We start from the raw sequence: 26,690 nt of genomic DNA, 5'->3' as shown, positions 1-26,690 counted from the left end.
TTTTGGGTTAAAGGTGGGTGGGTTGAGTTGCTTTTAATCTTCTTCCCCAAGCCTGTGTGTTGTCAGCATGTGCTGTGCTTGGCTGCTTATTTGCTTTATTTATACCCAGTCTTTCTTGATGAGACTCAAGGGAGTTTACAAAATATAAAAACGATGCAGTCAAACAGGATAAACAGTACACTAGGACTAGGATTACAAAATCAGAAAACAGTGCAAACAAAAAAAGTGGACTACAAACGTAGAATGCAGTAAGAGCAAGATACTAATACTATAATAGTGCAGTAGACTACCATCTGATTCACTTTATTAAAATGCCTCCTGAACCTACAGCCCTTTTTCTTTTGTAAAAATGACCCCACCTGATCATTTTGTATTTTACATTCGTGTAGAATGATAGAAGCGTGGATGTCTTCCTGACCTGTTCTTGCAGGCATTCCTCATGGTGGGAGCCTCAACAGAGAATGCACATGTATGGGCAGCTGTCCATCTTACTTATTTACATGATGGTACTTTTGGAATGCTTTGATCAGATTTGCTTTGCTCAGAGAGGGGATCCTGCAGCTATGTGGGTCCATAGTTGTGAAGGGGGTTGTAGGTAATGACCGGTATCTCAGTTTGAACCCAGTAATTGATCAGTAACCAATGGAGTAACTGTTGAAGAGATGTAATATACATACTTCACCTAGCTCCCAATAATAACCAAGCGTAGGCATTCTGAATCAGCTGGAGCTTTCACGTTGAATTTAAGGGCAAGATCCTTGTAGAGTGCATTACAATAGTCCCACTGTGAGGTTACCGTGACAGTGATCCACATGGCCACATCAGCCAAGTTGAGGTAGGGAGCCATCTTCTGGGCTCAGTGAAGATGGCATCAGATGTGGAAATGAATAAGGTGTAAGAGATCTGGTAATTCTCTAGAAGCAGTTTTTCTCTTCTCTTAGTCTGTTGGGCAAACATAATGCTGCCCAGAAACCGTTTTACACTGTTGTATGTTGCACCCCTCAGTTGATGAAATCTCCCAGTTGCTCACCTCAACTGTATTTCAGATTACTAGGCTCTTATGTAAAATATGTAAGTGTAATGTTCTGGGATTTTCTAGGTATTTGATTCAGAGCAAGGATGTGGTAGGTTATTTACTAATTTCAGTTTCCTGAGTACAGGGATTAGCCTAACTCGTGTTGTGAGGAGCTTGAACCCCTAACATGGTCCTATAATTATCAGCTGTGGTTGGTCTGAAATGATGAATAGTTAGCACAGCGGAGGAGCTTCTTTAAGTATACATTTGATGGTAGTGGTGTTTTGTATGTGTAGTGGATGCTCATGTTTGAGCCTTGCTATGGTTTCACATACCATCATCTTCAATTAATGCATGCACTTACTTCATAGTTATTCCTATGTCTTAGAATGTAAGGTGGCTTCTCTGTCTTGCTAAGTTATTGTTACATTTTCAAAAATGTCCTGAGTGTTTTCTGTTCCAGTTTTAATTTGTAACTGACAATATTAATTAGATTTACGGTGGTATATGTAGCATGCAATAATAACTCATACTTTTGTTCCAGACTGTTTGAGATGAAATACCATGTTTTCATAAAAAGATAATTTGTCCTAGCTGTTACTGATTTCCCTCAAATTAATATTTAGGGACCTTTATCTTGGTGGTGATCAGAGGAGAACACAGTGGTCAAGTAAAAGAGGGTCCTTTCGAAGGGGTTCATGCTTCAACAGGTCATCTCAATTGCAATCTTATCAGGCTGGCAGATCTGACGGATCGGCCAAACAAGGAAAACTGATGATAGGCAACTGCCAGTGGGGAGATGACTTCAAGAATTCCAAACACAGTTCCTACTATTACAACCAGACCTCTGGGTTCAGCAAACCACCTAATTCGGCTATGTCACAGAGTTCATCAGTCTCCCCCCAGACCACCTTCTTCCAGATCTTTCTGGGAGGAAAAACATACAAGAACCATAGCAGTCATAAACCATCTTTGAAGGTATGAGCCATAGAGCCAGTTCCATGCGAACGTCACTCAGGAGTCTACTCCATATTCTTCACACAGTTTCCAAGAAAAATGTGGACTAGAGAGCCATTCTAGACCTAAAAATACGTCAACAAGTTTCTGCAATGAGACCCTGTGCTTCATCACAGAGATTCCCGGGGTCTTCATGGCTTCAACAGATCTCACAGAAGTATGCCTGCACATCCCAATCTATACGGGATACCATGGATTCCTCCAATTCTCATATCAAGATCATCACCTACAATTCAGAGCCCTTCCCCGTGGGCTTTAACTCCCTGAGTTTTTTCCAAGGTACTTGTGGCACTGACGCAAAGACAAGGAATTCAGGTTCACCTATGCCTAGACGACATCCTGATCTGTTTACCTGCCGGGGAATAAGCTATCAAGGATACCAACAGTACTGTACAGATCTTGGAGTCCCACGGCTATTTCCTGAACAAAGAAAAGAGCAGCCTCATTTCTTCTCAGAGTTTACAACACTTAGATGTCGTGATAGACAACCAAAAGAGCATGTTTTTCTTTCTGAGGAACGAGATTTCCAGTCTGACCAAGACAACTGCCAAGGGCAAGTACAGCCAGTTAATGTCACTGGCATGCCTTCCGGGTCTTATGATATCAGGCCTAGGATCAGTTCTGTGAATACGACTACACTCCAGGCCTCTTCAGTGGTTCCTGTGGATATCCTCCAAAAAAGGGACAAGAAATTGACTCAGTCGTAACCTGTGAGACTAAGCATGATCTGGTGGAAAAAATCCAGCAAGATAAGGCAAGGTTGACCCTATGTCCAGGAGAACCTCATACAAATTTCATGAATGCCAGTCCATCCAGCTGGGAGCCTCTCTACACAAACTTCTTGCTCAAGGTCCCTGGATCCAAGAAGAAAGGAAGATGGACATCAGCTCTCTGGAACTCAGGGCCAACAAGAAAGTGCTTCTAACCTTCCAATCAAAACTCGAGGACCAACACGTCCTCATCTGGATGGACAATGTCTCTAGCAAGGACCATATCAACAAGCAAGGGGGGTCCAGATCCTCTATCCTACATCAAGAAACAAAGCATCCTCACGTGGACAGAAATGCATCTGCAATTAATTGCAGCAGAGCACATTCAGGGCTCCCTGAACACCCAGACAGACTGGCTGAGCAGACAGATGATCGACGAGAACAAATGGTCCTTAAGAAGAAGACCTTGCAACAAATCGTGGACAGGTTTGGATCACCAAAGGTGGACCTCTGCTTCGGCATCCAATCAAAAAGTACCACAATTCTCCAGATCCTCGGTCAGAGCAAACAGATTCTTTAACATCTCTATAGCCCAAAGGACGACTGTAATCTTTCCTACCATTGCCAATGACACTGAAAGCCTTGCAGAAGACATGGCAGGAATGGGCAAAAGTGATCTTTCTGGCTCCAGAGTGGCCTTGCAGACTGTGGTTCCCATTTCTAGTGGAATTATCCATACAAGCTCCATGGCATGTTCCAGTGAGTCAAGACATGCTTCAACAGGGACCAGTGTGGCATCTGGATCCAGATTGGCTTCTTTTGTCTGTGTGGCGCAGAAACCGTTCTGGCTTCAACAACTAAAGGCATCTACTCAGTGTTGCTAGGTAGCAACCATCATACCTTGGATGGTGGGGGGTTCCTTTGACCAGGCATCCTTACATAGCCTTATCCTTCAGGGGGGGGGGGGCGCAGACCAGCCCCTCCGTCATTCGCCGATTTCCTTTATGGTGATTGCATGTAATGCTATCAGCTCTCACCACAGCACCCTTTAAAGCTTTATGGGAAGTTACACATGAAGACCCTGTTTTTGACAGCGGTGACTTCAGCTAGAAGGGTATCAGAAGTAGGAACCTTATCAGCCAGGAAAGGTCTATGCATCTTCCATAAGGGCAAGATGGTGCTCTGACTGGACCCCACCTTCATTCCCAGGTTAACATCCTCTTCCACAGAGGACAAGAGATCCACTTACCATCATTCTGTCCATGACCCAACCATGCCAAACAAAAAGCTTGGCTTACGTTAGATATATAAAGGACCCTCAGGATATACATCCGATATAGGGAACCTATCAGGAAAACTTTCTGTTCATTTCCTTGGCGACCCCAAATAAGGGAAGGAAGATGTCCAGATAAGTAGCTGCCAAGCCTACAAGGCCAGCAACAATCCCATACCTTCAGACATCACGGTGCAGCTATCAACGCAGCCTTCGAACACCAGTAGAGGACATCTGTAAGGCGACCACATGGTCCTCCATATCAACCTTTGTCAGGCATTACAAGCTCAACTCATTCTCATCAGCTGATGATGCCTTCGGGCACAGAGTGCTGCAGCATTTGGTAGACGATAACTAGTTCCCACCAGGATTGAGGGACACTGGTATTGGAAGTCCCAAGATCAAGATGGCCTCTTCCTCAGAGCAAGAACGGAACCTTGGATACTCACCTCTGTGGTAAGGAGGGCATCTTGCCCCCCCAAAGTATGGTTATAATATAAACAGACTGCAGAGACAGGGAAGGTGGCAAGGAACCCACCCAGAACCATGAATGTCTCACACAATCAAGCACCAAGGGGAAACAGTTGACGGTACTTCCCCCAAACCAGCTCCTTTTCTTCCCTGTGGTTTCACATTTTTCTTCATTACAACAGTGTTTTAACACTAGTTCTTGTTAACGTTCTGTGTCTGGTTATACTCCTTCCTATCCTACATTGAGCTCAGGAAGTACTCAAACTGAGCTCTTGAGGCTTTCGCGTGCAAGACAGGAAGCGACAAAAGTAGTCTTGCCTCCCTGGGCAAAGGTGGGAATCATCCAAGATCAAGATGCCCTCCTTGCCTGTATAAATGTAGGATATGTATATATGCCTGCACTTCTAAGTGCTTATATATTGATCAAGTAAGTGACCATGCAGATTCAGTGTGGAAACCTGGTGTCATTAGCTTTTTCTCTGTAATTTATTTCCAGCTTTAATTTAAAAAGACAGGTGCCTTAAAATATAAAACAAAAGCTGGCACAATGATTGTCTGAATTAAGACCCCCCCCCCCCCGGTGTAATTAACTACTATTTTTCTGGCAGTTCTTAAGGCTATAGTCTGGAAAACGACACTACGATGCTAGTATAAATTATCTTTCACTAATAATCAATAGTCCAATGCAGCTAAAGTTAGTCATTTGAAGTTAGTAACCCAATGAAGGCAATAATTAAACTCAGCAGTGACTAACTTGATGCATTGTTTTCAGTTGGACTTACTGATGGCTGATTTCCACTTGGTAGGGACTGGTATGTTTTACTGCTACTTTCCCATAAGTTAATTATTCTTAAACCTGATTAATAAAGGTTTACGGGTATCTGCAAGCACTAATTCAAAGTATGACCCACTAAAATTGTCATTATTCACACCCCTAATTTGTATAAAATGTAGAACATAGGGTGTCAATATTTATGAACCGTGAAGTGCTTCTCAGCAGGTTGTTGTTGAGACGTGCAGTTAAATTCTAAATCTACAAAGCTTATATTCTCTAAAACTCCAAAACTACGTCTCAATGAAATACTGGGCATATGATGAATATTCAGCACCTCCATTTCTTTGTGTTCAGGTTGATCAGAGCATGGTCTGGGATATTCCTCAAGCAGTAGTTGCAGTTTATGCACATGTGAGTTCTTTGTTGACCCTGTACAGGACCACCTGTACAGCTGGCTCAGCCCCATCCTGTGGTAAACACAAGGAAATGCTGAATTGGCGTTATAGTTGGCTTAGTTGCTGTTTGTAGTTTTAAACAGCTTATTAGCACGGATGCAACACTGTTGATCGTTTAATCATAGTTGAGGTCCGGAGTGAGCTGCAGGCTTGCACTCTTTTGTACCCTGGCTGCTTTTTCTTGCTCAAGAGAATTTCCACTTTCCTTGTCAGCCTTGTATTTCCAGCTCTTCCCACTGGCTAACCTTGGTTAATGCTAAATAGAGTTTACTTTTAACCAAGGCTTGAAGCTGGCTTGCAAACCATTGTTAATATTATCCAGTGTTAGTGTTTTTCAGGTTAAAAAGATCTGTCTTTTCTGGTCATGGCAGCAGTCTCTGGATGTAAGTTTCCACAGGTTTGGCAGTGTTGAGAATTAGATACATTTATGATGATACTTTTCAACAGAGACAGTTGACACTTTGGCTGCTAGCTACAAGCATGTGTGAACCAGTCCAGACTGATTTCAGTTTTCCAGCTAATGTTGAACTTTTCTCAGATATTCCCAAGAGCAATTTGATTTAACAAGGCTGGAAAATGTATTTGAACACCTAGGAATTAATGTCAAGTTTTTCAGAGCTATCTGTATAGACAGTTGAAAAAATATTTACAGTTCTCTTTATGTGACGTATCTATTATGCATTCTTTATTAAATTCTGGAGGTGGTTTACAACAATAAATCTATATTGTTAATCTGTAACAGGATTACAGAAAGTTTATACAACTGTTGTTCCATCTGTTGCTCACTGAAAAGGGGCATGTTTACTTGTTCTGCAGGATGACAGGCCACTTATGGAGTTTGAGAGGAGAGCCAGGTTTCAGTTGGCCAGGCAGACTAATTTCTAGGAACTAGCACCACATTTTAAGAGCCAGGGGAAATTACTGTGTAGGTTTTGAGCTGTTTCACATAGGCCTTCAGATTCCTTAATTTTTTTTCACTTGATTACTTGTTGCTGATTGCATGAAGCAACTTACATTGGAAAAAACATTTTGGGTGAAGGAAGTTGAAAGTTCTGTTTGTGATGCTTGGTTATATATAATTTTAGATTTATATCCAGCCCCTCCCCCACAACAGCGGGGCTCAGGGCTGGTAACAACAAATCAAATGCATTTAAAAACAGAAACAATTAAAATAGATTTAATCCATAAAATACACATGAGAATGTGTCCTAAGTTTCCAGCAGAGCAGTCTCCTGAGAATAACAAAACCTCCACAAAGTAAGTGAGGAGGGGGGTACTAAGGGGAGCATATAGAATGGGGGGGGGCTCTGCCTGGTGACTGTTGGATGTAATAGAGCAGACAAAAATCCTCAGCTGTGTGCCTGGCGGAACATCTCCATCTTACATGCCCTGCAGGATTGGGCCAGATCCCTCAGGGCCCTGGTCTCCTCCGGCAGAGAGTTCCACCAGGTAGGGGCCAGGGCCAAAAGAGCCACAGCCCTGGTCGAGGACAACCGGACTGCTCTCGGGCCAGGGACTTCAGTCGATTTTGGGAACTAGAGCGAAGCATCTTTGGGGGAAACATAGTGGGACCTGTAGTCCTGCAAGTATGAGGGTCACAGACCATTAAGGGCTTTAAAGGTTAAAACCAGCACCTTGAACCTGATATGAAAGCATTTTGGCAACCTATGCAGCTGGCAGAAAATAGGTTGAACAGAAACTCTCCAAGGGGTCCTTGTTAGGGTTCTTGCAACTGCATTCTGTACCAATTGAAGTTTCTGGAGTAGTTAGGTGGGTTGTGCTTTGTTTTACCATGGCCCCAGTTGGATTTGATCTCCCCTGTGAATGCCTTGATTTATTTTTTTAAAAAACAAAATACAAAACATCCTAATTATGGATGTCCCTTATTATGGCTTGTTTAGCCCAAGGCAGATTGTGTAGTTTGTTGGGTGTGGTACCAGTGGCACATCTAGTAACACCTTTAAAACTTTTTAAATAATTCTCAGTGCATGTTAGGCCACTGATATTTTTTTTAAACTCTAAAAGTGTAAAAATAAAATAGAAGCATACAGTTCACCCCTAGAAGGGGCTTCTACTGATATAATCCGTTTGGATTATATTGCTGACATAATAATTAAGATATTCTAATGTAATGAATTATATCACTACTCAATCATGTCACTATATTTTGTAAAAACGCTTGTCAAATGTTTTTCTTCCTCAAATACCCCTTTCACGGATACTATTATTGGTACACCAACATTTGTTTAGATGTGCCTCAATAAATTTTCCACTGGGTAAATTTAGCATGAATCAGGTGAGGTAATTCTAAAGTAATTTTTTTGTAGAGAGTTTAAAAAGACAAATCATAACTCATTATAATATTGATGCTGCCTTCAAAATATATTCAAACTTCCTATCAAGAAATAGCTAGGTCAACTTCTGGGTGACCTGTGTTCTTTAGCTTTAGGCTAGAGCTCCACCAAGTGATCTTTCGGCATGATACATTTTCATTTTAAAAGTAAACTGATTATGTTTTAGCATCACGTAGTGGCAGCCTGAAATGTAGCCCTTTCTTCCTTCCAGTCTCTGAATTGAGCTGTATAAAACTACACTTTTAGAGCTCTGACTGGAGATTGAAAACGCAGTTTTCATTTTTAGTTAGTGCTTAATATCTGTGATTTGGGTTTAACAACTTGGGGAATAATAAACGTTGAAGCAGCACTTAAATGGTTTTATAAACATTTGAAAACTGTTTTGTCATTTGCCATTGTGGCAGTAGTCTGAACAGATGTTGCATATAAAAAATGGGGGTCAAAAAGCCATGTCATTGGAAGCAGATTGTCTAGCTCCAGATAATCTACTATGTATGCTGCTGAGTCATTAGAGAATAAACATCTAGTTTGATGCACTCACATGGCATATTGTGCTACTACAAAGCAAACATTGGCAGGGACTTGCTTAAATTGCAAGCGGCTGGGTTTAAGATGTCTGGTTGTAGCTTCTGGGCAGAATTTCAACCTATACTAAAATGCCTGTGCGTATTATATTTGTGTGGTAGCCAGTGTAGATAAACAAACATATGCACAGACAGTTGATGTACAGAATTCATTTAAAGATAGATATGTTATTGTTGACATAGTGAATCTTGGACTAGCAGGCATATACTAATCTAGCTTCATTTCCTTAACTTTTCATGTGTAAAGAACATTGCTTATAATAATATAGAATGTGGCATTGTCCTTTAGGTTGTCTTACCAGCTCAGACTCTTTTCCTCCCACAAGCTCTATCTAAGGTACACTGACATCATATTGCCAGCTATATAAATATTTAGGACAAAATGCAAGTGGGTTGCGTTAAAACTGAGAAATTCATTTGCCGGGGGTGGGGGGCATGCTAATGCAGAGGAAAGAAGTGCCAGTTGACTCAAAACAGGAAGTTTTTCTTCCAGACCCACAAGTTGTTGTATTTGGAAGCATTGCCCATATTATGTTAGTTTACTTCTGCAAAGATGTGTACTATTTTGTAATGATAACAGTCTGATTATGAATACTATGCAGGCAGTTGCATGAATTTTGAAATCTAGTTTTTAGATTTGACTTTTAAACTGAATTTCAAACTGAAATTTGAATTAGACTTGATTCAGAGGTTTTCCCCTCTGTGAACTGAACCTCCCATCACTTGAAATTATTGGGGGGGGGGGTCTGGTGTTGTCTTCCTACAAAGCCTGTTCTGGATCGCTGAGCTGTGGCCCCTCTTAAGTTGTACAAGCTGACCAGTACAAAAGAGACCATTTCCACTTGAACATCAAGGGAACAAGGCTGCTGGCACTTAATGTTAAAGGGTCACATTTTTTAGACAAGGGAAGGCAGTAGGAGCTGGGGATAATCTGGTTCTGGATTACTGTACTTTTAGGAATGATATTTTAGTATTCAGGGTCTCAGTGGTTATGAAGTAGGGATACAAGTATAGAGAAACGAATGACAGACGAGAGAACAGTTGTAGCCGGTGATGTGAGTTTTATGGAAAAAGATGAATTGTAAAGGTTTTTGGAAAACTTCCAGTGCCCTGAACAGAGCAAGGGTCTGATTTAGAATGCTTATTTTGATGTATGTTTAGTAAAGATTTTTTTTAATCCTCATGTTACTTTTATGTCCCAATAGCCACAAATACTTGAGCTAAAATTTTTGATTGGTTTTTTCTCAAATGTTTAAATGTTATATTCAAACACATCTAAAGTGGAATTTGTTGAAATAATACCTGTAAAATATATATAATATAGCACATACTTCCTTGCTTTGTTTAAGGTGAAAAATGATGGCACTGTAAACCACTGACACGTGAATTTTAGCAGACCCCCCAAAAAACCCCATGTTATGCTATGTATGTTGTCCACTTGTATATTTCAACAGAATTTAACTCCCTTCCACAGGGGTCACTGAGATATCTGATCATTTACCTAACTTGCTAGATTATTCTCAGATCAGTGATCGCAATATTGCCACATAAGAAGAGACACAGAAATTAAAATTTAAGCTTTGGTTCTGTTTTTACCTGCAGAGCCATGTGGGCTAATTGTTTTAATTGGAATTTGTACATGCAGACCACAACAATTTTCTTTGGCTGTAGGAGCCAGACTCACCTTTCACCCTTCAGGGTTTTGTACTGTTATCACAAAATGTTTTAATTTTGTTAAAGGTATGACAAAACATTGTAGAATTTAAGTATGCATTTATTGTTACTTCATTTATACCCAGCTTTTCTCCCCATATGGGACACAAAGCAACTTAAAATCATTTCCCTCTCTTCCATTTTATCCTCACAACAACTCTGAGGTAGTTTAGGCTAACAGTGTGCGACTTGAGTACAGGGGAAAACCTGGTTTGTCATCACCACAAAAAAAGCTGACTTCTCACTGTAGTGTAATTTCTACACAGTTTACCATAATTCCATTATTTCTTTGAAAAGCTCAATTTAATTGAATATTGGAGCCAGTATAGAAAACAGTTAAGACATCAGTTCATTCACCACCACTGAATAATATTAAGTTATGCATAAACAAGCAAACAGGAACTTCACACACATTTATTTTTATGTCGCACAACCAAACATTCTGATGCATAATGGTAAAATAAGCATTTGGTTGGATGCCCAGCCCTTATCTGTTCTCTTTCTTTAATAGCCCCTATTGTTATGCTGGTCCCATGATCCTCAACATAGCCTTTTTGTTGATCAAAGGTGACCCTTTCCTCTCTTTTTCAGCCATAGAAAATCTGGTTGTTGTTCCACTGAGAATTGCTGAGACTCTATAATAAAATCACTGCTGAAATACTAATAGCATCATGTGCCAGGGTGGCCTGGCACCTGGGATTTGTCACACCCCGGCTATAAGTATTTGTGGTCTTCAGAAATTGAAAATTTTCTGTATCACATGTCTGGTTGTAGTAGACATAGAACATAAGAGGGACATTTGGATAGCATCACAATATATTAGTGTGCAGATGACTCCCAGCTTTACAGATCCCTATCAGAATCACCTGGTGATTCAGGAGAGGTCCTGAGCCACTGCCTGATTGCTGTGATCAAATGGCTGAAAGCAAATAAATTGAAACTAATCCTAGACAAGACAGAAGTGAAGGTGGATATCTTGAGGGACCTTGTTGTGCTTCCCCCACTTTTGATGGGGTTCAGCTAACACTTGCAGTGCTGATTCACTTAAGAGCCTTATTATTCTGGATTGTGTTACTGCTGGAGAAGCAAGTTAATGTGGCTGCAAAAAAACACTTTCTTCCAACTCTGTCTAGCCCACAAGGCAGCCCTCTCCCTTGACTCAGCCAATCTGGCACCTGCTTCCATACCATAGTAACATCAAGACTAGACTATTGTAATGTACTTTATATTGATCTCACCTCAGAGTAAATTTGGTGACTCCAGTTAGTTCAAAACACTGCAGCTAGATTAATATCGGGAGCTAGACGGAACATGCATATCACTCCCATTCTGCAGTCACTCCATTGGCTGCTCCATTGACTATCACATACAAAGCCTGCAGTCATGAAAGAGTTACTCATCCCAGCAGGCTTTCTTCAGGTACCATCCGGCAAATGGGCAAAGTTGATAACTGCCAGTACTCATGCCCTTCTGTAAATCTGTGGTGTGCATTTGAATGGTGTCACTCCATCTCAAAACAGGATATCGGAGAACTAAAACAAGCACTGGAAAGGATGACAAAATTTATCAAGGGATTAGGACTCCTTTCTCACAAGGATGACTAAGGAGAGACTTGATAGTTATAAAATTACTACTGGTTGAGTATCCCTTATATAGACTGCTTGGGACCAGAAGTGGTCAGTATTTCGGATCTTTTCATATGTTGGAATAGTTTGGAATTTTTGCATATACATAATGAGATATCTTGGGGATGAGATATCTAAACACGAAATTCATTTGTATTTTATATATACTTTATATGTGTAGCCTGAATGTAATTTTAAATAATGTTGTGTACATTGAACCATCAGTGGCACTGCTGAGGGCCTGTGAGTAATGCCTGTATGATAGCTGAAAAGGTCAGGTTTTTGGATCAGTCCGGATATCAGATATCCGGAGAAGGGATACTCAATCTGTACTGCTACGAAGAAAGTGGATGGAGAGAGAGCTGTGCCTTTCTCCTATACTAGAAATCCTAAGGGAGGGCAAGTATACCTTCTGGAGAGAAACTGAGCGTGCTCCTGGCAGGCATTGAACACAAGGCCACTTTGGCTGTTACAAAGTCCCCACCCCCAAGTTACAGTAAGATATAATAATATGAATAAATAAATGAGTCTGAATCTGGAGACAGGCTGTTAGGATTGTTTTAACTTTATTGGTGTGATGCTGCTCAAGGTCATTGGGTCGAATGAGTAGTTTTGTTTGCACTAGATTCTGGACAGATAAAAGAAATACATAATGAACAATCTCTGCCACAATACATGGTGGTAGCAATTGGCTTGGTTGCCTTCAAAAAGGGACTAGAAATATTCAGGGAGGATAGGTGTGCAAACATTTACTAGCCATGATGACTAAAGGAAACCTTAATATTCAGAGATAATGTACCTGTGAACTTGTTTGTGGGGAAGCTATGGTCATGCTTACTAGACTTGCTAGGAACTTTGAACAACCGGGTGCTGAATCAGATGGACATGGGTTGATCTAGCAGGATTTTTTTTGAGTGCAAGAGGAGGTACTGGGATTAGTAGCTCTCTTTCCTATATTGATATCGACTTCTCTCAGGTAAGGAAAATTAAAAGGTAGGTAAATTATAACATAAACTTGGGCTGATTTTTAAGTTATAATCAAAAGAGGCTGCAGCTACAATAGTAAGGATAGTGTATAAAATGAGTTATGTGATAATTTGTTTTCTTCAAAGTGTAATGTTGATCTTTTTTCCCCATAGGTATAGACTGCTACATAAAGAGGAGGAAATATCGAGCAAGTGCGCTTACCGTCTACAGTTGCTTTTTGAATGCATTTCTAATACAATAGTGGCCCAGAAGATGATGAAGAAATGATAGCAGCTCAAGAAGCAACAACTAATTTTGCTCTGCTTCAGTAAGTAAGCTAAAATTATAAATTATAAACCACAAAGATGTTTTAATTCCAGCTTTTTTTCAGGTTGTTCTGCTAGAAACAATATTACATATGTGGCTAATTAAACCACAAGCTGAAAAGCCATAGCATAATCTCATCAACAAGGAATTTTATTATGTGGGTTTAAAGCTGTCCTTGAATGATCTAGTCATGACTGAAGTGTAGTTGCTGTACCTAATTATTTTTTATGGTTTTTGTGCAGTCACATGCATGTGTTCTACCCCTCTGTAGAACAGGTTGTAGAACCTAGCCAAAAGGATTGGCACACAGATCTATTTCCTCGAGGATAGACTTTTCTCTGCATTTGCCCTGAGGGGAGGGTACCCTTCTGCTCACTTCTCTTCTGTCACCTTAGCAGCTTACAATTCTCTGCGGAGTTTTCTCCATCAACTATAGCCTTTTTGTGCTTAGTTAGTGTTTTATTTTGTGTTGAGTTAGGTGGACATCGTAATTTATTTCTGCTGTGGTTTTCTGCTTCATTGGTCTGTGAGCCTTTGGTGCAGCAGCAGTCCTTTAAATAGGACAGCACTTGCTGGAGTAAGCTTCCTGTCTCTGAGCATGACCTCTGTCTCGTTTGTCTAGGTGAGTAACAGAAGCTTGATTCTTCTTTGTCTAAAGTATACCAAGGAAGCCTGTAGAAGTTGTTTCTTCTTCTGTGAGGCTTTACTTTGAAGGAAAGGCTTCAGTGCTTGTGATTTAGTTATGACTGAATATTAGCTGCAGATTCGGCATATTTATTTAGGATGTTTGCCTCGTCCCCAGCCTACTTGAGGTGGTTCACAATGAAAACAATAACAATAAAATTAATCAAGTCAATAAAACAAGTCATTAAAACAATTCCTGCAGTAAAAAAAGTCCGTAAGCAAGCTGAGTCAGCAGGATTAATGAATAAATACAGATCAAGAAACAAAGGCCAATAAAAAAGCAAGGACTTAACCTGAGCAGTTTAAAAGGATATTAATGAAACAGACTTTAGTCTGGGGTCAGACCAAAGACAACTAAAAAGAAACACATTCATTAAAAGAAGAGAAATGTTTTGGTCTGGCGCCTAATGTAAGTTAGGCACCAGGTGACCTTCAAGGAGGAGGGCATACCAAAGGTGAGAGTTCACCACTGAATAGCCCTGTCTCTAGTCACCACTGGCATTATCTCTGCAGGTCAGGGCACAGAAAGTAGAGCTTGGGTAAAATATTTTAACTGGCAGTCTGAACAATATTGGAGAAGGTGGTCCTTCAAGTACCTGACCCGTAGCCATTCTGGGCCTTTATAGGTAAGAACCAGCACTTTGAATTGTGGCCAGAAACAAATGGGCAGCTAGTGGAGGTATTTCAATAGAGGAAATATGATCCCTATTTCCAGTTCCTGACAATAACCTGACTGTAATGTTGTAGACCAGTTAAAGATTGTGAACAGTTTTCAAAGGCAGCCCCACATATAGTGTTAAGAAGAAATAGTGCTGTGTGTCATCCACAAATTGGTGGCAATTTACTGCAACTCTCCAGACAGTGTTTCTGGATGTTAAATATCATGGATGGCTGCTAAACAGCATGGGTGACAAGATAGATCCTTGAGGGACTCCATAATCACCTTCTGGAATTGGCTGGTCAGGTAAGAGCAGAACTATCAAAGTGTGGCCACCCCCGGCACTCCAAGGCCAGAAGGACCTTGGTTGAAGTTATCTAAAGCCGCTTACAGGTTCAGGAGAATCAACGGAAACATACTCCCTCGTCACTCTCCCAGTACATATCATCAGTAAGGGCCATCAAGTTTATTTCTGTTCTGAAACCAGGCCTCAGTCTGGATTTAAATGAGTCCAGATAGTCTGTCTCTAAGACAGCTTGAAATGATGTAGCCACCATGCACTCAAGTAACTTGCCCCAGAATGGAATTGTAGTAGTTACAGATTTTGTTTGGGCCCAGGGATGCCTTCTTTAGGGGGGATTTCACAACTTCCTCCTTCAAAGTGAATGTAATGCTATCGTCCTGCAGAGAAGTGTTTATTACTTTCCAGACCCACTCAACCAACCCAACCTGCCTTGATACTATCAACCCTGCGGGGTAAGGATTGAACCTAGATGTGGGTGGGATGCACACTTTTAAGCAGCTTGTCTATTTCGTTGGGCCTCACCGTCTGAAATTCATCCATGCAACTAGTAGTGTTCTGCAGTCTGACTGAACTGAACCAACTGTGGCATCTAAGTCACAGTAACTGTGGGTTTTGCCTGCAAATATGTTGCAAACGCATCACAGCGAGCTTCTACCTTTCCAGATCAACATCCACAGGGGCCTGGGATAAGAGTCCCTCACAACCCGGAAAAGCTCTGCCGGGCGGCATTGTGTGGACACAATGGTGGTGAAGTGAGCTTGCTTTTCCACCATCACCACCACAGGGTAGGCACAATAATGTCCTCTCACCTGTGTTTGGTCACATTCGCTTTGAGTTTTCCTTCATGTGCGCTCTAACCATCTGCCCAGCCATTTCATCATCCCAGATTCCTTGGTTAAACCAAGAGACATTCTGGACTCCACAGGATGGAAGAGGGCATTCAGGAGCACTCATGTCCACTGCCTGGGTCATCTCTGCATTCCACAGGTTGATCAGGGTTGTGACAGGAACACCAGCCTCGCTGACCAGAACATCCCCATGAGGTATCAGGAAACCCTGTGGATTCATCGCCTTCTGTGATGGACTATCTTAACATGCCCCCACCCTTGCAAGAGTTCCAAGTGTGCATATTGAAGCATACCACAATCCTGTCTACAGTCTTTTTTGATACCAGGAAAGTTTAGTTCACATGGGTCACATAACCCTGGAAATAAAGGCCACGTTGGTGAGGAGGCTGCAGTGGGGGGTGGGATGGACACAAAAATGCTCCTGTCTTCCTCTTGTCAGCAAAGCTACGTTGATAGAAGAGGCAGAAAGAGTGATTTTGCCCCTTCCCCCTCCTTACTGCAGCCTCCTGACCAGTGCTGAGGGTAACATGGGACAAACCTGCAAGATCCCAGCCCATTGAGTTCTGTAGTATCTTAAGGACTAACTAAAACGCAAGAGTTTATAGAGTGGGATCTGCTTTGCCAGAGTAGAGTTTACACAGAATAGTGATCTCTCTCCCTCTCTCCCTCGACCATAGCATAGTCAAGAAGAGCATATAGTTCCCCGTTAGAAATTGGTTGTCTTGGTTAAAGTATCATTGGTAACTTGGCTGGAATGGTCTGTGGTTCAGATTGTGAAATGCACTGCCAGTCTGATAGGCAGTGTTGGACTACATGGACCACTGGTCTGACTGTATATTCAAGGCTACAGTCCTGTGCTCATTTGCCAAGGAGTAAGCCTCGTTAAAACCAGTAGAATTTATTTCTTAAGTACATATTATGATGAGATTGAGCATCACTGAAACTCTCCGGTTGGTTTTAGAAAATAAGTAGCAGATCTGATTCCAAGGGTTTTTCTGGTTGTTGTATTGTTTACTGTTGATTCTTACCTGCTAGATAGCCAAAAGCCTATAGTATAGGCTTCAATCCTAAACTCTCTTTCTGCTTGCAAAAGAGGGGGAGGGAGTTTTTTTGCTGATTTGCTCATCTTGCTGCTTCCCCCCTCCCTTTTGACTGCTAGAGGGCAAAATTTCATAGATGAGCTGTTGGAGGATGGGGTTAGGAAAGTTATTGTTCATGCAGTGTAGCTGTGCTTATGCTGCATAGGATCCAAGCCATTATATTTATATAGTGCCTCACATCTATAAGGTTTTGGAAGCAGTAGGCAAGGATAAAAATAGTAAAACTAGCAGCAGTGACAGTATTATAACTCCTAAAACAGCAGTGGTTAAAATTTTAAGACATGCCAATTTGACAGGAATGTAAATAGTATAAAAGTAATTTAGCAACATTAAAAACCACCACCACTAAGCAGCAGAAGACGATGGCTTTAATGGAAAATAAAATCTCTTGTTTGTGAAATAACTACACTTATCAAATTTGTACAGGTGAGTCTTCTATATCTAGTACTATTCATTTGGCCTGCAGGTTCCCTGGGTTACATGGGTTCTGCATTCACGTAATGACTGCAAATTTTGTAGGCCCACTACTCCCACTAACTTTTTTGTTGCCACCATGTTTCTTTGCATGTTACTTTTGCTTTTTATATTCATTAAGGTAGATAAGTAAAATATGTACAAAGAAACATGATAGAAACCAGACATGCTTCCCTTTTGTACCTGTCACACATGGAACTTCATTAATTCAGTTTAAATGAGAAATGTTTTTGACACACTTGGGAAGGAAGTAAAATTCATCCATCCTAGGCAAAATGGGACTATCTTCCTAGTGGAGCATAAGATGTTTTCTTAAAGAGTGGTTTTAATAGAGTGTGTGTTTTAATGTTTAATTTTTGTTTATATTGTTACTTACCTTGGATCCTGAGGTGCTTGGGAGAAAGGAAGGTGTATTTTAAGTAACTACACAAATCCACCTTAAAAGCTCCATAGTATTGAGACAAGTCCTGTACTTGTTCATATTGAAGGTAGTTCTCCAGGGAGTTCAAGTTGTGTATCATTCACTGTTTGCATAATAGCAGTAGTTGATGAAATAAAATAGTCTTGAGGTAAAGAAACTCTAATGAAGAATGTGTCCTTTCAGGGAGTCTGAAACCTACTTTTCTTCTGATACTGACTTTGAAGATATTGAAGGAAAAAATCAAAAACAAGCAAAAGGAAAGGTATGTGAATCTAAAAATTGATCTTTATACAGAATAACCATAATGGCGATTCCGGAGTATTTGAGTATATTATTTGTGTCACCAGTATTTGAGGAACCATGCTTTATCCTTTGAATACAGTGCTTTCATGTTACTATATAGATGGAATCCAAAGAGAGTAGATACGTTTAATACTGGTGAATGGTGTGAAGACTTGCTGATTCAGGTTGTAGCCCCAACCTTTTTGAGCCTGCGGGCATGTTTGGAATTCTGACATGACACTGTGGGCACAGCAACAAAATGGCTACCACAAAATGGCTGCTGCAGGAGGCAGAGCCAACCACAAAATGATTGCCATGGCTTAATGCAGTTTAGATCCTTTAATGTGGTGATAGCTGCTGCTAAAGCAACATTAAAAAATAATCTGCCCAGGCCATCAAATCTCCAATAGCCAATCAGAAGCCTTGCTGGGCAAAAGCCCTGCCTAGCCTCACCCACTTCCTAAAAACAGAGAAGCTGTTGGCGGGTGCCATGGTGTCCATCAAATCTCCAATAGCCAATCAGAAGCCTTGCTGGGCAAAAGCCCTTCGTAGCTCCACCCACTTAATAAAAACAGAGAAGCTGTTGGCGGGTGCCATGGTGTCCATCAAATGTCCAATAGCCAATCAGAAGCCTTTTAGGGCAAAAGCCCTGCCTAGCCCCACCCACTTCCTAAAAACAGAGAAGCTGTTGGCAGGTGCCATGGTGTCCACGAGCGTTGTAGTCCCTCTTGCCTCCTGACTGTCCTGACATTTCTGACATTTCTGAAGAAGACTTTGTGAGTCTGCTGCTGGAACAGTAGCAGTTCTTAGAATCTTGAACTACATTGACAAGCTTTGTGTCAGTAAACTGTAGGTTGTCATGCTTAGATGTAAAATTTACATAACTTTTGAAGCCATCAAATTCCCCCCCTTTTGAAAAAAATGGATATTTTGAGAGAAATTGAAATATATGCAATACTTACTGTCTTATCAAACCTAAACTAATTTTACTGCTTTGACAACAATAAAATGCATTACTTATATAACTGCATATAAAACTGCAATATTTGACATTTATTGAGTTTAAAGGTTATAAATGCCTTAGTTTTGTACAAGCAAAATTACACATATGCCCGGTTCTTGAGCGGAAACTGCAAGCTGATTCACCCTGTGCTGTCTTACCACGTGTACCTTAATTTTTGCTCTCTAGTTAGAGGAAACTCAGTTCTCAGTAAAACTTTCAGAGTTTTCCTCTGGGGCTTTGGTACTGTTTCTGCCCCATCTCCTTTTAATCTCCCCCCCCCGCCCCCAGCGAGCAAGGCAATAAGCTACTTTTTACCCAATTTGTGGGGATATACATCACAGGGAAAGATGAAAAGGTCAACCACAAGTCAGGTCAAAAGGACAACAGAAGGTATGTAACATTTGAAAAGCTATGAGAGCCCTGCATGCTTGCCTCATGAAGATTAGGTATCCTCCTAGGTACAGAAATGTATTGTGGATTTAAGAGCTGTAAATCTTTACAGCATGCCCACATACTCTTTAAAAGCATTTCACTCATTCTAAAAGAGGAAATATGTCATAGATTTTTTTCAGCATTCCCCAAAATTTCCAGTTTTTCCATAGGATTTTTTTTAAGGCCTCAGAAACAAACGGAAAGTTTTTCCCTAGAAATTTTTCTAGATTTTTTTTTTCTGGACCTTCACATTTTTAGTACTCTTATAACTAATTTATTTATAATATTTCTATGCTGTCCTCTTCAAAGTCCTGCTTGAGGTAGCTGACAGTAACATGAAATTGAAAACTATTGAAAGATTAATGTTAATATTAGATCTCTAATAAAACACTTTTATAAATATGCATACACACCCATTATTGCATATTATGTAGCCTAATACCTTTGACTAATAAATATATTTGCTGTTTTATCTTTATATAGACCTGCAAAAAGGGGAAAAAAGGCACAGGAGAAAAGGGGAAAGTTGGAAACGGAGGAGGAAAGCCTGGTGGTCCAAATCGAATGAATGGGCATCACCAGCAGAATGGTGTGGAAAACATGATGCTGTTTGAAGTCGTTAAAATGGGCAAGAGTGCTATGCAGGTAAGCCTACTAAGAGTCTTAAAGTGGATGTGCAAACAGTTTCAATTTAATAGCTGTTTGTGTGCACCCTTGATACTAAGTTTAAAAAGTGTACATGCTTTGTGTTGCTGTGAACTGAATGTGAAGGTGCAAAGCAATAAAATAACACATGCTATTGCCCTTTCTTAAGAAAGAACCCCAGAAGTCCATTGTACCCTTATTTATAATTTGGTTTCTAAATTATAAATATTACTACAGGTAGAACAGCTTCAAATGTATCAAAGATCTCCCTCCTTTATGCCTTCCTGCCCATTCGTTGATCATGACAGATCTTCCTGAAGTATACTTACAGCCTACTTCTATGCATATTTGTAGGATGTAATGAGACTGTCTGTTCTGAATTATTTTGGTAATGTAACATCAAGAAAAAACTGAATTCTTCCTTGTTGCTACCTGTCCTACAGGCTCTTCTGTAAGAAGTATCCACAATTTTAAAAACAGGTGTCAAAAATCCCCATCTCTCTGTGAGGTGACATACACAGAATAATGAAATCCATCTTTTAAACACTATACCCCCCAGCGGCTTGTGAAAATTGAGTTTATTTTACTTTGCTTTGCTTCAGAGGTATAACCTGGTTACTATAAAGGTTTATTCCACTTGAAATATAGCGACTTTAATTTTGTGCATTTAATTCTGAATACTTTCATAATCCTTTAGACAAATAAATGTTTGTTATAAGGTTTGTCTTCTGTTAGTTGAAACATTTTACTGGGTACTCTTTGTGCTTGGAAAAACAAATAGGAAGGTTAACAGTGCAATCCTATGCTGAGTTATTCCAGTCTAAACCCATTAAAATCAATGAGCTTAAACTGGAATAACTGTACAGGATTGTACTGTATATCTCCTAGAAAATATTCTGTGAGTTAAAAGAAAACAGAACCGTTTATCAATTTTAGGTTAAAAATAATGTGACAAACAACAACGCGATAGCTCATTTAACAACTTGGCTCTAATTTGCCAATATACATTCCTACCAAAGCACCACATAAGCAATATAACAAACAATGAGGGAGTCCACATAACTTGTTAGAGCTATGCACTCTCAATAAGCAGTTGCACTTCAATGCAGCCAAAAGAAAGCGTGGCAGGCTGTGGTTTGTAGCAGTCTGTTGCTTAATATGTGAAGGTTTCTGTTCCTCAGCTGACTTGAAAGAATCAGCGCTGAGGTATCAGATGGCAGCGCTGAAACAGCTTGGAGAAAAGCAAACAGCGTGGCTAGCTCAGTGCAGCTGTTTCGCATACCCACACGGGGTTAATGCTTGTCAGTTTTTCTCCAACCGTAGAGTGAACAATATAATTAAACAGGCGCTTCTACCATGCTCTCAGAGGAGTGTGTAATAACGCCAGTATCATGCCTCGCTCTTAGTTTTAATGGTGGTTACATTTCCTTTTCTTCTAGTCTGTAGTGGATGACTGGATAGAGTCATACAAGCATGACAGGGATATAGCACTTCTTGATCTCATCAATTTCTTTATTCAGTGTTCAGGCTGCAAAGGTAAGATTTCATTTTGGAATTGGCACTTCTGTACGCAACCTTTTAAACTCTGCTTGCATACCTTTTGTACATAGCACAGGCAGTTTTTTCCCTCATCCTACTGAAATTAGGGCTTCCTGTCCTCCACAACTTCCTTTTTTCAGCATCCCAGTCTTTTGTAATTAGCTATTCCTCACTCTTCCCCCCCCCCCATGTTCTGTAAAGCTAGTTAAGATTATAAGAAGTTGTGTGTGTTTGTGTGGCCTGCTAGAGTGGCTCGACTCAAAAGGTCATGCCAAACTATAGAAGTTTGTTTATGAACCATGATTTGTGCTAACAACAGCTTGCTGAATTCAGAAACCATGATTGCAGCACTACTTCCTGTGTTATAAGCATCAATGCCATGGATACACAGAATGAAGTTAAGTGCCAGAAAACAGAGCAGATAGCCATGAGCTTGTCTGTTATATATTGAAACACAAACATAGTTTGGGCTCTGAATGATGAGTAGTGCAGACCATGGTTTGACTTGATGTCTGTATTAAGTTAGGGTTTTGTGATTAGATAACTTTTAATGTTTACTTCAGATGGCATGGTCCAGTCTGTAATATGCCTTTCGCGTGTGATAGAAAAGTTGTAGCTTGAGCCCCAGGGCTTTTGATAATGATGTTTTCATTGCTTAATGTGTGCGCTTGGGATTGGCAACTTGTGGCCCTGCTAGGTCGTTCCCTTCCTGTTAGCCGTGAGGCACAGGAGATGTGTCAAGGGGAGAACCCCATGTTGGGATAGTGACTCACAGACTGTTTAATATTTTGAGGCCTTTGAGAATACTGCATATTTTCAGTCAATTTACTTGGACTATTATTGCTTAGGTATCCTTAGAAATAGATCAGATAGTTGTGAGAAGTAACAGTATTGATACTGAGTGTTAAGTGGCATATTGCTTCAGGGATCTGCTGTTTATCTCTGCAACTTTTCTGAAGGTTTGGTGGTGTACAACAGAATATATAAAATTGTTTAAAATGTTAGTGATTTTAAACAAGTTTTAATTTTATACTGGTTTGTGTGTGCATGTGCATGCATGTGAGAGATTTATCCCTCTCCCTTATTTTGAATATTTCAAATCCAAAATGATGGGAGTATATTTAAACTGTTTCCTGGTTTGAGTTTTCACTTCTGTTATGGCTGTGATTTTAATTTACAATCTATACTTTGTAGGGGTTGTTACAGCAGAAATGTTTCGACATATGCAAAATTCTGAAATAATTCGGAAAATGACTGAAGAATTTGATGAGGTAACTCATGCATATACACTTTGAAAATTTTGGGAAATTAACCATATTGCTATATCTAAGTGTTCCGGGAAATATATTTGTAATTGATTGGGGGGAAGTGTTGATAAGTGAAAGCATTGTAAACTGTAAGTGGGTACTGGAGCTACAGAGGCCAAATTCATGTAGTTATGCAGGAAAGATGGACGTTCCACTGATTTCTTACAACATTGCACAAAAGTTAGTTTCTTTTGGGAGTGGCATATTTTCTTATATAAACTACTTGTCAATTATCACCAAGGCAGTGTAGTTTTCCTTAAATAACATCTTTCCCAAGACAATTTGAGTAATTATTGTAATTCTTATGAGTGCATATGCACCTGTTGCCTTGTACATTTTGATTCTGTGACAATTTTTAATGATGTAGGGAGAACAGAATTCTTGGCTGTATTGTGAAGGGCAAATGATGCCTCAAAACATTTTGTTTATTTGGCAGTGCTAAAGCTGTCAGTGTTCCTTCTTTCTGATAAAAATCACCCAGGTATGAAAGACTGCTGAAATATACATTAAGCTTCTTGCTCTTACGATTCCTCAAATCATCTGAATTTAGTTGGTCTGTATTTAAAATATGGAATTACTTAATTGTTGCTCACATATAGATGTTTCCTGTTGTAGGATAGTGGAGACTATCCACTTACCATGGCTGGTCCTCAATGGAAGAAATTTAAATCCAGTTTTTGTGAGTTCATTGGCGTGTTGGTCCGGCAGTGTCAGTATAGCATCATATATGATGAATATATGATGGACACAGTCATTTCGCTACTTACAGGACTATCAGACTCACAAGTCAGGGCATTTCGACATACTAGCACACTGGCAGGTAAGAATTTCTGTGAAGGGTTTTTATCCACTCAGCTTTTAATGTTCTACAAACTCGACTGCTTCTGCAATTTAGTACATTGGACTTAAGGAGGTTTTTTGGTGTTGGAAGGACTTGTCCTTGAGACTGGTGAAATTATGAACATAGTGACAAAGAACAAGATAAATGCTTCTAAGCCTTGGGTAGCCCTTTGCTTAAGTGGGGATGCTCCCAGAGCTGTTGGTCAGCCATGCTTTTGACATTTGAGCAGTGCGCACTCAGAAGTACCCGAAAATCGAGTGCTTGAATCATGTCATTTATATTACTTCATCTATCACTTACTTTAATCATTTAGTTTCTAGCAGCTATGGTAACTAAATATAAAGAGATACGTTAAACCATTGTTTCACCTTGCCCAGTTGAAGCAGCTCTTCAGGGCTTTGGGCAAAAGCTATTATCACTCTTGCTACTTAAGATTGTTTAACAGGAATTGGTACAGAATAAATCAGGGTTCTTTACATGCTTTGGAGTGCAGCATTCAAACTATGTTGAGCATTTGGGTGTCTATGTTTTTCTTAAATCATTGGTTAATATCAGTGTTGTTGGTTTTTTAAAAAAAATCATTTAATGTAATTGTTCTCCTCCCCTTTATCATTTTGTACTTTTCAGCTATGAAACTGATGACTGCATTAGTGAATGTGGCATTAAATCTGAGCATTAACATGGACAATACACAACGACAGTATGAAGCAGAACGAAATAAAATAATTGGAAAACGAGCTAATGACAGACTGGAACTCTTACTACAAAAAAGGAAGGAGGTTAGAGTTATGCTAACAGTCACAGTCAAGAATGGTTTTGAAAAAAATTGGAGAGCACCTACAGAATTTACATTATAATTTACATGTACAGTGCCTCTGTGAAGCTCTTTAAAAAAAACTTCTGTACTGATCATTTTCCAGATATTTTGTTGCAGAAGGGGAAGATGCTGTCAGTTGATAGTGAAATACATCTTGCCATCTCTTGCTCGTTGATATGTGTTAAAAATATATTGCCATAGATCCCCCCCCCAAGGAAAAAGGGTGTGTGCAAATCCAGTAGAAACCTTCCTTTGACAGATGGGGTTTAAAAATTTATTCTCTCCCCCCACCCCCATCCCCTCCATTGGCAGACCACCAGCTCCTCCTTCATGCAGTTCCTGGCGGTCTTCATTCCCCAGGAGCAGCAATTGAGGGCATCTTGGGTGGGAGGGGGGAAGCAGAGAAATCCTACTCCACTGATGGAAATTTCTTCTGTTAGTGTAAACCCACGGGCAACAGTGATGGAGATAAACGGAAGGCACAACTTTTTAAAAAAATCTTCTCCATAAATGGTATAAATTGGCAAAATAATCAATCTGCTCCACTCCTCAGTAAATATGATGGACCGTAATTGTTTGTTGAATCCCCCTTTCTACGTGATGTTACCTTGGCTAAGACCTTAAGATAGCTTGGATATATTTATTTGTTTGTTTATTTATTATACCAATCTTATAACCTGCTCTCCCCTGCCAGCCAGGCTCGGAGTGGCTGCCACAAACCTTAAAACATACAGTGAAAACCATAAAATCACAGTGAGTTAAAAACGGCCTATTCAATTGAAATCATAATTTCTAATGGCGCGTAACATTGCAATATAAGGCCACAGCATGGCCTGTAGGCAGTTGTTCAGCAGCAGCGGGTAAGGTAGGGAGATTAGCTTTTATGGTAAGAACGTTTGCTGGCCTCAACCGTATGCCTGGTGGAACAGTTCTGTTTTACAGGCCCTGCGGAACTCCATAAGGAATTCCCTCGTTTGCACTGTGAGACCGTGTCCAAAGTTTAGGCTCCCCCTTCCACAGAACAATGTCTTTTACTTGTTGTGTATCTCTAGATTAGAAAGATGAAAGAATTCTGCATTTGGGTATACAGTCAGTGGGTATATTGACACCACTTGGGATAGCAGCTGATCTGTTCTTATAAATTGTGACTGTCCAACAGTAGATACTCTGAAGTGTTTTTGGAACTTTTTTTCATTTAAACATGTACCCAGCCTTTTCATTGCCATAATTGCATACTTCCATTATGTGTGATTTTTTTTTTGTTCCTGTCAGCATTAAAGTGTATATAATGGTATTGTACAGTTAAACTTGATTGCCAGGGTCTTAGAACCTTAATATCATTTCAGTTTCATTGGAGAAAATTGCCAGATATTTAAACAAAAAAACTATATTCTCACCTTTATTGAAATAGTCTTAAAAATCATACCGGTGTTAAGTAGAGGTAATATGTAACCTTGAGTATAAACATTATAGTTTGTTTAATACTTGTGTTTTTCAGCTTCAGGAAAATCAGGATGAAATAGAAAATATGATGAACGCAATTTTTAAAGGTGTATTTGTTCATAGATATCGGTGAGTTTAATTCCTGTGTACCATCCAGTCCTGTAAGCTTTACTTGTTAGTATTTCTTACATTTTGTCACATTTTTTAATTTCCTCTACCTTTTATCCTCTTACAGAGATGCAATAGCTGAAATAAGAGCAATTTGTATTGAAGAAATTGGGATCTGGATGAAAATGTATAGTGATGCCTTCCTCAATGATAGCTATTTAAAATATGTAGGGTGGACAATGCATGACAAGGTAAGGTGCTGTGTATGCTGTACCTTTTCCAGTTTAGAAGCGATGCAGAGTTTCATGAACAAAGTTTAAAAAACAAGCCCATGCTCCCTGCTATATCTGGTTTTCATATTTTTGTAGACCGGAATTGAGATGAACTGCTCAAATAAAGATGTATTATTTTACATTTCAAGAAGTCCAGGCAAAGGACGTATCTAACAAAATATTTCTAAAGTCATTGGAAATTATTGTTGAATCTTTATTACTCACTG

At 40.0% G+C, this 26,690-nt stretch overlaps 1 protein-coding gene across 1 annotated transcript in view; it reads left to right on the top strand.

Moving 5' to 3' along the window:
- The first annotated feature begins 13,160 nt into the window (after positions 1-13,160).
- Positions 13,161-26,690, top strand: part of STAG2 (STAG2 cohesin complex component) — a 42,745-nt gene continuing 29,215 nt past the window's right edge. The window contains exons 1-9 of the mRNA XM_056859177.1: positions 13,161-13,286; positions 17,958-18,036; positions 19,975-20,136; positions 21,576-21,672; positions 22,870-22,946; positions 23,598-23,802; positions 24,451-24,602; positions 26,139-26,212; positions 26,319-26,442. Of these exons, the coding sequence (XP_056715155.1) occupies positions 13,243-13,286; positions 17,958-18,036; positions 19,975-20,136; positions 21,576-21,672; positions 22,870-22,946; positions 23,598-23,802; positions 24,451-24,602; positions 26,139-26,212; positions 26,319-26,442 (1,014 nt within the window). The 5' untranslated portion in view covers positions 13,161-13,242. The remainder of the gene's footprint in view (positions 13,287-17,957; positions 18,037-19,974; positions 20,137-21,575; positions 21,673-22,869; positions 22,947-23,597; positions 23,803-24,450; positions 24,603-26,138; positions 26,213-26,318; positions 26,443-26,690) is intronic.

The sequence above is a fragment of the Euleptes europaea genome, chromosome 13 (assembly GCF_029931775.1).
Source record: "Euleptes europaea isolate rEulEur1 chromosome 13, rEulEur1.hap1, whole genome shotgun sequence".
In the NCBI taxonomy this organism is placed as follows: Eukaryota; Metazoa; Chordata; class Lepidosauria; order Squamata; family Sphaerodactylidae; genus Euleptes; species Euleptes europaea.
Note: the sequence above shows the minus strand (reverse complement) of the source record. Positions and strands in the feature narration are given on the sequence as shown.